This window comes from Ochotona curzoniae, unplaced genomic scaffold (assembly GCF_017591425.1).
Source record: "Ochotona curzoniae isolate NIBS_2020 unplaced genomic scaffold, NIBS_Ocur_1.0 scaffold_4506, whole genome shotgun sequence".
Lineage (NCBI taxonomy): Eukaryota > Metazoa > Chordata > Mammalia > Lagomorpha > Ochotonidae > Ochotona > Ochotona curzoniae.
Window position 1 is genome coordinate 21,930,605 of NW_024467119.1, and position 13,363 is coordinate 21,943,967.

A 13,363-nucleotide genomic window follows, 5' to 3' on the forward strand; every position below is an offset into this window, starting at 1 on the left:
ATGGGATCTTGGTAGGTATAAATGTGTCAAGCAACTTGAGGTGGGCAGGAGTTATTTTGGATGATCTGGGTGAGTCCTGTGTGATCCCAGGAATCCTTATAAGGAGAAATTAGCATGGTCAAGACAGAAGAGATGACATGAGGATAGAAGCAGTGGTCAGGGTGATGTGGAGATGTGAGGAAGGATGCAGGTGTCAGTAGGCAGCCTTTGTAAGCTAGAAAACATGAGGAAATGACTTATTTCCTTGAGCTGCTTCCAGAGGAATGCTTCACTGTTGAGTCCTTGATCCATAAGATCCTAAGATGATAGACTTGTACAGCTTTGAGCTAAGGAGTTTGTGATCATTGATTACAGAAGTAGTAAAAAGCAGATGCTCACCCAATTTTAATTCAGAGGACTAGCTGAATGTATACACACCAATTAGAGCAGGCCAGTGTCATGCTGGTGATTCATATAACCTTCTCAGCAACTGCGATTTCCTATAGTAAATAGTGAGGAAATAGTCAGATGTTTGCTGTGTTACTAAGGGGCAGAATTAGGATTCAAGTTTGGATGTTCCGGCTCTAGACTGTATCGGCCACTAGATGCTCTTTTGTTCCCTGTTCTGTCAAACTGGTTAAGGTGCTCTGCTGGTTTCCCTCCTCATGGTACCATTCTTCCTTCCTCCTCTTCTTCCGTGTCTTGCTGTTCATCTCTGGATGGCCGGACACCCTGACAGTGAAGGAAAGGTTTGAGTGAGGTCACAGGCACAGGAAGGTTTTTCATAACTGAGTCCATTAAATCCATTCAAATAGTCTGTTCGAGAAACTTTCTTGAGTTCTTTTGTTCAGCAAAAGAACATGGTCTTTATGTCTCGATAGATTTCTGGGTCCTGGGGAGGAGAGCTGCCTTTAATAGCTGTTTGCCTAAACCTGGCTGAGCCCCCATAACATTGCTAGTGGGAAAAGTCTCGCCAGCTATGGCTGAGTCACAGGTGGTTTGGATGTGGTTCTGAGAGCAAAGGAGGGAGGTGAGGCCAGGCTGCCAGTTGCCTCGGAGTGTTCATCTTTTTCTGCCAGCATCACTTTCCCACTCATTAAGCCAGATGTGTTCTCTGAAGGTTGACAGATGTCACATTTGCACTAATCCGAATGCCTCAAGGCAGTTATCCGTTAAGTCCCCGGAGAAGCTGGGCACTGTCACTGACAGGGCAGTGGTGACACTGACCTGCACTTGTGGCTTGACATTATCTAGAATGAGAAAAACACATTCAAAAAGATTTATTTATTTATTTGATAGGCAGGCAGAGCAATGGCTAAATATGGGGATAAGAGAGAGATCCATCTAAGCTGGGAGCCAGGCATTCCATTTGGATGCCCCAGGAGGGCACAGGTGCCCAAGCACTGGAGTTCTCTTCTGCTGCTTTCTTAGGCACATCAGCAGAGACTTAAAGACAGAGCAGCTAGGACATGAATGCATTTCCTTATGGGATGACAGTATGGCAAGCTGCAACCCAACCTGCTGTGCCACAGTGCTGATTCTGGGAAAGACGCTTTTTCTGAAGAAGCAGGACAAATGGGGGGAAGTCTTGGGACAGAAGAGGCAGAAATGCTCTTGTGCTTAGAGGCTGAGTGAAAACAGGCCAGAGCCCCGTGTGGACTGGAGGAGTCCAAAAAGCAGGTGGTCAACCAGGGTGCCATTGAGAAGCAGCAGAGAGCTCCTTTTTCTATCTATCTATCTATCTATCTATCTATCTATCTATCTATCTATCTATCCATCTATCTATTTAAATTGGAAAGGCAGAGTTTTAGAGAGAAAGAGACAGAGACAAAGATCTTCCATCTGCTGGTTCACTCCCTAAAGGACTACAGCAACTGGAGCTGAGCTGAGCCAAAGCCAGGAGCCAGGAGCTTCTTTGATGTTTTTCAAATGAATACAGGGTCCCAAACTTGAGCTGTCTTCTGCTGTTATCATAGGTTACAGGCAGGGATTTTATGGGATGGGAAGTGGAACCCCATATGGGATGCTGGCACTTGTAGACTGAGGATTAGCCAATTGAGCCAATGCACTAGCACCAACAAGCAGGCTTTTTCATGCAGAGAAACTGGAGCTTGCACATTTGTATCAGGCACTTCAGAATGCTCACAGAAATATTTTCTAAAACAATGGGGACCCAAATCACTGATTGGTATCAAGATGTTAATTAAGATGCTGATAATGTTGTCTTATTTCCTATTCAGATTAGTGCTACTGAAAATAAAGACCTGCTGGTGTTGGTTTAATAATTTATACCCGACCAACCATATCTGCAGAAATCTCAAAGTCAAGTGCTGAGAAAAATCTGGCATAGCCTGTTATTAAGTGGTAGTATGCCCTGGCTGAAAGAACTTAAGAGAATGGAAATTCATCTGTGGTATGTGTTTTGAGTTTTGCAAATATTAGATAGGAATGGTGGAGCCATCAGAGGGAAAGCCACCTCATTCTTTTAAGTACTTGGGCTGTTGTAAAGGACTCTTATGAGTCTACCCACCATAATAAGGCAGAGTCTAGAGGATTCTGGTAGCCATATTATCTTTCTCTTTGTCTCCTTACCTCTCTTTTCTCTCTTTCCTTCCCTTCTTTCTCTTTCTTTCCTCCATATTCTCTTGCCTTGTCCAGACAAGCATTTTGATTGTATTCATCTTTTTGCCTTCATGAACTTTTCTAGGCTGAGTATTTTGTTCTGGAAGTATGTACACTTAATTCCTTAAATGGTGCTTTACAGCGTTTGTGCAGTGCCTGTTTCTCACTCCAGGCTGTATTTTTTAAGATTCACCTGTGTCACTCTGTCACTTGGACCTCTCCTTGTCACAACTGTGCAGCAGTCCTTGCGTGTCCTCACATTTCGCTCTTACTACTTCGTGGGAGGGCTCTCTCCTTGGTTACTGTCCACACACCAGCGCCAGAGAGCAACAAGTCTCTTAACAGACCTCTCCGGGAGCTTTGCTGGGGTTTATACCCAGGAGCAGAATTGCTGGTTTCTGGATTCAACTTCTTTAATTGACTAAGTAGCTCTGGACTGTCCACCTGCATGACCGCCACCCTCTGGACTCTGAGACTGAGGGTTCTCTTACAAATACATACTCACACCCATTTGGCAACATCAAGATTCTTATGTTTGCTGGGTAGTACAGGTAAAGGGTCATCCCATGTATTTGCATATTTCTGATTGTTAATAAGTCTATTTCTTTTCTTAAAAAAAATAACTGATTTAATTTTATTGGAAGGTCAGATTTACAGAGAGAAGGAGAGACAGAAAGATCTTCCATCCACTAGTTCACTCCTCAAGTGGCTACAATAGCTAGAGCTGAGCTGTTCTGAAGTCAGTAGCCAAGAGAGTCAGGAGCATCCTCCAGGTCTCCCCCACAGGTACAGGGTCCCAAGGCTCTAGGCCATCCCCTACTTCTTTTCCAAGCCACAAGCGAGGAGCTAGATGGGAAGTGGAGTATCTGAAACATGAACTGGTGCCCATATGGGATGCTGGTGCTTGCAAGACAAGGATTGAGACACTGAACCATGTCACAGGGCTGCAGTCTATTTTCAACTCCAGTTGGTCTTCATATATGCTTTCTAATATGCTTTTCAATTATTCTTTGCTACCTTTTATGGCATCCACTGTATATGTTATAGCTATTAACTCTTGTATATTTTAAATATGCAAATATCCCCCATCCTGTTGTCATTTAACATGAATGTGATGCCCTTTGTTGAATAAGAATCTTTAATTCATTACTTTCTACTTTAAAGTTTTGCTTTTGAAGTTTGGTTTAAGATCTATTCTGTTTATATTCACAAATAAATTAGCCTATGTTTTCTTCTATTAATTTGGCATTTTACCTTCAGATTATTCATGCATGAATCTATTTATACTTGTGGATTTAATTAGGGATCTAGTTTGATTTTTCTGCATTCCATGCTCCAGTTTTCCCAACATTACCTCTTAATCCACATTTATTGAGTCTAGTTACTATGCATATAAGGGCTCATCAGACACTCTGCAGTCCAAATTTCTGTTCTGGTAAAGATCTCACTCCGTTAACTTGCTCATTTGTATTGCCTTTTCAGCTTGTACCCATAGCTTTTTGGGATAAATGTCTTGTCTTTTCTTCTTCTAAGTTGACTAAACTATTCATTTATCAAATCCCTAAGGAAATTCAAGTGAAGTTCATACTGAAACTTCATTGAAGTGTTATAGATTAGCTTGGAAAGAAATGGCATCTTCCTAATGATTTTATTTAAATATAAGACTTGCCTTCTAAATATTGCTTTAGGACATTCTTGTAATGTTTTGTATATCATTTTCATTGTTGGTTAATTTTATTTTTTTGAATGTTTTGTGATTTTTTTTATTGATAGCAAATTTGATTTAGCTTATAGATTATTTTGTCCTGTTGAGATGTTGGTTCTAAAATTAGAAACTTCAAAACTCTTTATGTTGTGGTATAGCGAGAGGGTAAAACACTCCTCAGATCCATTTTTGCTTCTTTATTGGAGTCAAGAATTGAGAGATGTTTCGCTTTTTTCCACAGTAAGCCCATTTCTTTACTCATTATTCAAGTTTATCACACCCAGCACATTTGCTCATAAATAGATTCTGAATCCTCCAGGATGGAATATTTGGCTTAATCCTTTAGTGTCTTTTTTTTCTGAAATTCTTAACTGGTTTTCAGGTCGGTAGGGTGAAGGTGCTTTAAAGGAACAGACAGAATTGGGCTCAGTGGTGCTCTGTTCGAAAATGCAGATGCTCTGCGTTGTAAAGAAGGTTGCTTCGCTTGTTTGTAGGAAAGTTAGCCAGGGCGTGGTGGGTGACTGGAGTCATGTGCTTCCCCACAGCTGTGCCTGTCCCCTGTCACCTCCTCTTGGACAAGTAGACCCGTCTCTGCTCCCTTCCACATCAGTCTTCCTCCTATGCTCTTACAAAGTACATCGCCAGCGGCCAGTGCTGAGGCCTTGTGTGAGTCCTGTGTCTCCGCTTCCAATCCAGCTTCCTGCTAATGCACTTGGGAAAGCAGCAGAAAGGTGACCCACTGTCTGGGCATCTGCGCTGGGCATGGAGACCAGGAAAAGCTCCTGACTCACAGCTTTACACTCCAATTGTTGTGGCCATTTGGAAAGTGAACCAGCAGACAGAAAAACATGTTTGCTCATATTCTCTCTCTCTATCTCTCTCTCTCTCTTTCTCTCTTTCTCTTTCCTCACCCCTCCCTTCCTTTTCTATTCACTCTCTCATCATACCCCCTTCTGGTAACTCTGCCTTTCAAATACATACATTCTTTTAAAAAGTATACACCCCTTTTGTCACCTTGTTGTTTTCATTCAAGCTCTTCTCAAACCCCCACATTCAATGTTTGACTTGTACTTTAATATTAGTATGCTATAGCCACTGCTTACCCTTTAAGCTCTTTCTGTCCTCATTTTTTCATGGAATAGACTGTTCTTTTCAGTCGATTCATACAGCACAGACCCCACACACCCCAGCATTGGATCGCAATAGCACCTCTTCCAATGACAAGTGTCTTCCCTACACTGCTTACGACTTCTCTCTAGAAACTGCCCCCTGCCCAACCCAGCTTCTCAGCCCTGAAGCTTCCTCTTTCTCTCCTACTCATGAGTCACATCTTCTTGGTCACCTTTGCTAATCCACCACCCCCTTCCTTTTTGTAAAAGGTTGATATTCCCCAGATCTTTGCCTACTGCTATCTTCTCCTGCATCCTTTCTCTGAATAAATCAACTTATTTCTGGTTTCAGCCACTATCTGTGTGGGCTCATCTGCAGACCTCTCTTGGAGACCTTGAAACATAAATCAGGTGTCTACAGGACCACACAAATTCTGGCTGAGCTCCCCATAACCTCATGCTTCCCCTTCTGTCATCCTGTGGATGGCTTCGTTCCTCTCCTAAAACAAATCTCCTCTCTCAAGCCTCTCTCCTCCCCTTCTTGAACCTCTCTCCTCCCCCTGAGCCTACATGAAGCCATGGTCTTCTAGCCAAGCCCAGTTTCATGTTGTTACCCCCTCCATCCTTCTCTCCAGCTGAAGACAAACCATCTTTCTTGCACATGAATTCAGCCATGTATTTCTGTTCTACATAATGCTTTGCAGAGGCTCTCAGTGCCTTAGTCAAGGTGAGATTCTAGACCACAGAGTCTGGCTGTAGGTTGCCTTAATCTGATCCTTTCCTCTTTTTCTGCCCAGTGAAACAGTCGGTGCCCGTGATAGCTCCCACCTTCCCAGGTGCTGAACCTTGGCTTACTTGATGCTTCAGTGTGAAGGGTTTCTCCTCAGCCCAGCATAATCCAACTCGAGTCCCAGGACATTGCCTAAGGGACACTTCTATGAATCCATTCTTAACCAGAAAGATGTCTGCCATTTTTCTTGTGCCTGTACAGAGTAATCAAAGTGCTCTTTTTGATATTGGTTATTTTGTTTTCTTGTTTTAGATGGATTTGTCTCTTTAAGTGGAAAACATGTTGATTTGATCTCTGACACAGACCTAAAGTGCTTTGTGGAGCAAGGGTTAAATGAATGAATAGATGAATGTGTAGGTCCTGCAAAATTATGTACAATTTCACAATTTCAACATAATTTTTGTTTATTTGATAGGCAAGGAGATAGAGACACAGAGCTCCTATGCAGTACTGCCCAAATGCCTTCAGTGACCCAGGGCAGGGCCAGGTCGAAGCTAGGAGCTGAGAACTCAATCTGGTTCTTTCATGTGAGTGACAGAAACCCAAGTATTTTAATGGATCATCTGCTGCCTCCCAGCATATGTGTTAGTAAAAAGCTCAAACACCAGACACTCCAATGTAAGATGCAAAAGTCTCGAGTGATGTCTTAATCGCAGCACCAAACATCTAGCTATCAACATAATTTTAGTGATATCATCTTAACAGAACACTGACGCTCTGAATTCTTCCTCCAAGTGTAGTTAAAAAGAGGCATGGGAGTTTATAAACTGCTTGGTACAAACACACTAAGTAAAATTCTACATTATTTACTGAAATTCAAATTTAACCGGGGGTACAATATTTTTATTTGATAAATATGGTAACCTTGTCTCCAGGGCCATTTTAATTTTAAATTCCATATTAAATTGGATATGCTACTGGATGTGCTTCAGAGGGTTTGTTATGCCGGTTCAGTGAATAATTCTCCAATTCTCCTTCGACTGGAGTGCTGGAGTCCTTGGAATCAAGGAAACTACCCTGCTGCACAGCCTGGGAATGAGAGTGTTGCCTGGGTGCAGGGAGGAGCACGCTGAGAACGACCTCCCTGTGTTGTTGCTTGCTGTTGCCTGCCTCTGATGGACTTTCTTTCCTCTTAGCTTGTGACCAGTCCTGTAAGAGTTGTGGCCCCAGTACTCCCAGGTGCCTTACCTGTGCTGAGAAGACCATGTTGCATAATGGCAAGTGCATTTCTGAATGCCCCAGAGGGTACTACGCTGATGAGTCGGGCAAGTGCAAAGGTGAGAGACACATAATCGTCATAATCCGTGCGAAATATTTCATACTGCTTCACATGTCATGCCTTGCGCTACCCATGCAGGAATTTGTGTGATGCGAAAATGCTGCTTTAAAGAGGATATCCTTTTTATTACAGAACTCATCTGTGCTTGATTTAGGAGTGGGAAACATGGATGGATGCTGGCTAGCTAGGGTGATTAAATGAAGGACGCCAGCACATTAATCATCATCAGAGTTCATTTAGCTTTTTTGTGATGCTAACAACATCTTTAACATGTAGTCCTCATGTTTTCGCAGAGGTGAGCAATGTGTAGCTCAAGGACCATATAAGGACCTTGAGATCATTTGATCTGGTTCTGCTGAGAAAATTGCCCTGAAGATCTGAAATTCAACAGATCTATAGCAGGCTAATTTTAAAGCTAATGATTTTGGATGGCCAACAAATGATGTTATAAATATCCAAATGGCTCTTGGCCAACCCTATATGTAAACCATCACCAGTTTAGGCTGTAGGCATGACAAAATCATTCCGTGGCGTTTATAAACTCGTACATTCACAACTTCAACTCACTTAAAAAAACAACAAGTTACATTTAAACAAAATCTTATAGGTAGTAAAGTTAAAGTCTATAAGAGTAAGATATTTGGACAGTGCCACCACAACTGCCTATTCCTCTCCTTTGCCTCCCAACCTGTTTACTCACTTAAGTCCCTCATTGTGTCTCCTAAGTACCCGCATCCTTCTCCTGACCAGCACTCCAGAGCCTTCCTGCTTGTCTCACTAGTGTTCTTGGCACTGCCAAAGCGCTCACCCAGGGCCGTGTTATCACCTCCTGTCTCTTGGAGTCAGAGATATTCCATTGTTAAAACCAAGGTCAAAAGCAAGGGAGGTGTATTCTTGACATTATTATATGTAGTAGTCAGATTCTATACAGTGATAATGTAATTCATACTTTGAATCCTGAAAGATCAAGGCTGGAAGCTTTGTAATGATCATTTAGTCTACTCTCTCACTGCAGATGTGCCAAGAGACTAGACATTGCCTAATGGTGTTAATTGAGTTCAAGCCAATCAAATTTTCTAGTACTCCCAACAGTAAAACCCATAAACTCTCTGCACTTTTCTATTTGGGAAGTCTGGGATTTAGGTCCAGAAAGACCTAGAGCTAAATCCCAACCCTGCTATGAATGGCATCTGTGCAACTTTTTAGTGTCCCAAGATCTCAATTTTCCCATCTTTAAAATGCAGTTAATAGAGCCCTGTGCAGTAGCCTAGTGGCTTAAGTCCTCACCCTGCGTGTACTGGGATCTCATATGGGCACTTCATATCCCAGTGGTCCTGCTTCCCATCAAGCTTCCTACTTGTGGCCTGGGAAAGCAGTTGCAAAAACCCCATAGCCTTGGGACCCTGCACCCACATTTTTCAGGAGATCCAGGAAAAGCTCTGGGCTCCTCACTTCGGATCAGCTCAGCTCTGGCCTTTGTAGCCACTTGAGTGAATCAATGGACAGAAGATCTTCCTCTGTCTCTTCTCCTCTCTGTATATCTGCTTTTGCAATAAAAATAATTAAATCTAAGAAATGCAGTTAATAACACCCATTGTGATGTTAAGAGGATTAAAAGTGATCATTTGTAAACAGCACTTATTACAAACACTAAACAAAAGTTGGGTATTAAGTAGTAGCTAGCACATGAATAAAAGCAGAAGTGGTTGTGTGAGCAGTGTTGGCAGGATAGCCACCTGCTCCCTCATCTTCTTGGGCCTGGTTTGAGATCTTGATGAGGGGACTTCAAATGCTCAATAGGCTTGCTATGTCATGTAAAGCCAAGACAGAAAGTGGGCTTTATCTTCACCTGGTCCCTGCGTGTTCACTTCTTACTCCCTTGCAGTTTGTGATAAGTCATGTGCCAATTGCTCCGGACCCACCGCCTCTCACTGCACAGCTTGTGTGCACCCCCAGGCTCTGCATCAAGGCCACTGCCTACCCAGCTGTACAGAAGGCTACTACCCTGACCATGGCATCTGCAAAGGTATGATCAGTATCATCATCATCTTTCATAAAATACTGCCCCATCAAAGGGCATAGGTTGACTTTGACTTTTTTACTGATGATACCATTTTCGGTTGCAACTTTTCTTCTGCTATATCTTATATGGCTACATATACATTGCAGCTGGCCATGTTATCTGCAGATTCCACATGTATAAGTTGAAAATATTCAACCAACTGTGGATTGACAGTATTTGGGGAGGAAATAGTTTACCAAGTTCAGAAAAATAACACTTGAATTTATACTGCATATTGAGTGTTATGCTGGGTTCATTTAAAGTGATAGAGTTAAGTGTTAGTATCAGTCTGGAGGTGATTTGAAGGGTATGGGGAGATATGGTTAGACTCTGTGCAAAGACAGAACTGCTGTACGGAATCCACTAGAGCATCTGCAGATTTTGTTACCAACAGAGGTCCTGGCACCAGTCTCTGCTGATGCTGATGGAGGAATATGTATACATCCTTTTCATTATAATTATTTCACAAAGGAATAATCTGAAGAAAACATGCATTTCCAAACTTGTAGACATTTCAATAAGTTGCTGATTTCTCTAGCTATGCTTATGAGAAATATGATTTCCATCACCATACTTTAAAAGAGAATTAACTCCTATGTCTGTCTTCTCTATTCTCCTAACATTGCTACTATTTTTGCTAGACTGATATTGTATTTCCCAGGAAAACGTCTATCTTAATGACACTGCTTAGAGAGTTAGGTGTCGCTGGCAAGATGTTTGGGATGAGTCAAATGAGAAATCTTGAGTAACCATCTCCCAAAAGGCTATGGGCACATTGATAAAGAGTAATCACATTGGGACATCTGAAACTACTACACTGGAGCAAACCCTTTAAGTGGAATTAATTTGCATTTATTTTTATGTTAGTACCTTAGAAAAGAGTTTGAGGAGAGTTCTAAGGAAAAATAAATTATTTAAAACATTGAAGCAGCAGCAGCAGCAAATGTTTGGAAAAAGAATCTAGCTGGGTTGGGGGATGTCCAGCCCACAAACTACTAAATCATTTAGTCTGACCCTGTCAAGGCAACAGGTCAGACGATTTGCAATTAATGCATAGCAGGCTAGTTGTTAAGCCAATAATTTGGTATGGTCCAGCAATAATGCTGTAAATATCCAAATGACCTTTAGCAGGAAAAAGAGAGAGAGAGAGAGAGAGAGAGAGAGAGAGAGAGAGAGAAAGAAAATTCTGACTCTGGAGTCTTGTAAAGAAAAGGAAGCTTGACTGTATCAAAATGTGGGTATGAGATCGTCTTGAGTAGTGTTTGATTACACCAGCAGCGAAGGAAAACAAACTGTTATGTGAGGTTTTCATTACTGCTCAGAAAACAGCCTTTCTCCAGATAAATAGTAAGAGAAATTTCTTGTCTAGACCTCTACATTGTGTACAAGGGATGACATATTGGGTAATAATGCATGACTGATTTTGCAAAGGACATAATAATAGTCTTCATCTAAATGCTCCTGGAAGTCTTCAGTAACACCTGAGAACATCATGTGAAAGCATCATTCAGGGCTTTTTCTTTCCCAGAGAGCCAAGCCAGTATTGACCAGGCCATGAGTTTTTTATGACCTAGCCAGACAGCCAGCCCACACTGACCTGAGAGATGTGGCTTTTATACCACTCCTATCACTGTGCCTCTTAGAGATGCTAGTATCCCCATTTGCTTTGTGTAGGAAAATAAGTACACGCCTGCTGAGCTTTTCTAGGTGGTTTTGAATTAAGGATGGACACCTGTTGGCCGCAACATGTACTTGATGCTTGGGTTACTTTCTGTATTTTGTTCCTCCACACAGACTGTCATCCATCCTGTCTGGCTTGTGTGGGTCCTGAGCCCTCTCAATGCACCAGGTGTGCAAAGCCCGAGGAGGGACTGCAAGTCCAGCAGGTTTCTAGGGCCCAGATCCCCTATGGGGAATGCCTGCCCCAGTGCAGAGCCCGGTTTTACTTGGAGAGCACTGGACTATGTGAAGGTGAGTAAGCATGATTTGTAAAGATTCTGGGTGGTTTTGGGCTTACCTCTGTGTGATCCAGTGAGATAGGACTGAAACCCAGAACACTTGTGTGTGTTTTTTGGTTTTTCTACATAAGAAGTATTCCAGAATGCTCGTGAGAGAAATGGGAGGCTGAATTGTACAACAGTGATCCTTTTGTCTGTTCCAACAAGCCCTTTGAGTCACAGATGATCTCAAAGAGCTGAGTCCCTCACGTAGCATCCTCCTCACAGTTGCCTTCTCAGAACTATCACACAGACATTCTTTGAGACCACTGTGGACAGCTGCGAGACCCAGGGTTCGTTGTCAAGTTCAGTTTGTTATTTCTGCTGATCTGCCATGCTGAATAGGAATCAGTCCTTTTAAGGGCGAAATCTGGGATTTTGTCAACGTTTAGAAGTGATTCCTGCCCTACCTTGGCATATTACCTGCAGGGAAGGGATGACATCTTGGGTCATTTAACTCAATAATCAGATCATCAATGAGTTGTCAGAAGGTGAAAAGGAAGGTATCATTTCCTGAGAGTCGCCTTGCTGTTGGGTGGTCGCTTGACTCTCAAGATAGCTGGATAGTTCATGACTGTTATATTTTTCATTGTAAGTATAACATATTTATTAAAGGGAATTTTGAATGTGAAAAAGTAATGTGAATGTAAGAAAGTAATCCACCAAACAAGGTGAACCCTACTGCCCTTTACCGTTTTGCAAGAGTATCTGTGAATCTTTATTCTCATTCAGCGTTTTCAGTGTTTATTTGACAGCATCACTATAAGCATGTTGCAATTTGGTGTCTTACAAATCAACTTATTGAAGTTACTGTAATTTCACATTAGAACGTATCCTCAGTTGGAAAGACTGTGTTTCAAGGTCAGATTAAGACTTCAGACACAGTCTGCATAGCACGGTAAGAAGTAAACAGAATTAGTGAACTAATATTATGGTGCAATTGATTAAGTCACTGCCTGTGACACTGGAACCCAATATGAGCAGCTGTTAGGGCCTGAAATGCTGCACTTCAGATCCAGCTCTGTGCTAATGTGCGAGGGGAGCAGCTGAAGATGAGCCAAGTGCTTGGGCCCCTAACCCCTGTATGGGAGATCGCCTGGCATGGCTTTCACTTGTTTCAGCCTCAGCTTTTCTCAAATAAATAAATAAATGTTTTCAAATATATATGTAGTATTTGAACACTGAAAGCCAGAGCCAGGCATGGAATAGATAGCTTTCATTCTAACTTTTTGCCAGAAGCATAGGAGATTAGGAATGCGAAAGTGGTTGGTAAATGACAAAGCTCCAAGCTCTGTGAGTATAGGTATAGTCTATATGCTCAGATGTTCAGGTGAATGAGAAAGCTGATCCTGTGGTACCCAGGAAGTCCCCTCTCCAGGGGCATTATAGTGATACCCAGAGGAGCCTCTACTTTCCAGACATCACAATTTCCAGTCTAGTATGGACTATCCAATCTCTCTCAGGCCCCTTAAGCTCCTGAGATCCTGTTTACATAACTACTGCAGAACATAGCAATCTTTGTGATGCTATGTTAGAGTCCCAATGTTGTCCCAAAGTGCATGCCACACAACTACCCCATTCTAGGGATTGGCTACTTCCATGGGGGCCAGTGCTTCTCCTTCTAAATGGCAGGGAAAAGTAAGCAATCACTCTTTTCTCTCTGTTTAATAGCATCTCAAATCTCTTCTAGGGGTTAGGTTAACTAAACAAGCTTCTTCAGGCCACTCTGCCTTCTGGCAAACCCCAGGCACCCTGAGGAATCTAGTTACAGTTCCCAACTACTGACAGATGTGGGAAAGGATATGGAGAAAGTGTAATTT

At 42.3% G+C, this 13,363-nt stretch overlaps 1 protein-coding gene across 1 annotated transcript in view; it reads left to right on the forward strand.

The window, feature by feature from the left end:
* The window catches only part of FRAS1 (Fraser extracellular matrix complex subunit 1), a 263,048-nt gene that overhangs the window by 62,798 nt on the left and 186,887 nt on the right, over window positions 1–13,363 (forward strand). Inside the window, exons 15-17 of the mRNA XM_040967150.1 lie at window positions 7,342–7,482; window positions 9,370–9,510; window positions 11,341–11,517. Of these exons, the coding sequence (XP_040823084.1) occupies window positions 7,342–7,482; window positions 9,370–9,510; window positions 11,341–11,517 (459 nt within the window). The remainder of the gene's footprint in view (window positions 1–7,341; window positions 7,483–9,369; window positions 9,511–11,340; window positions 11,518–13,363) is intronic.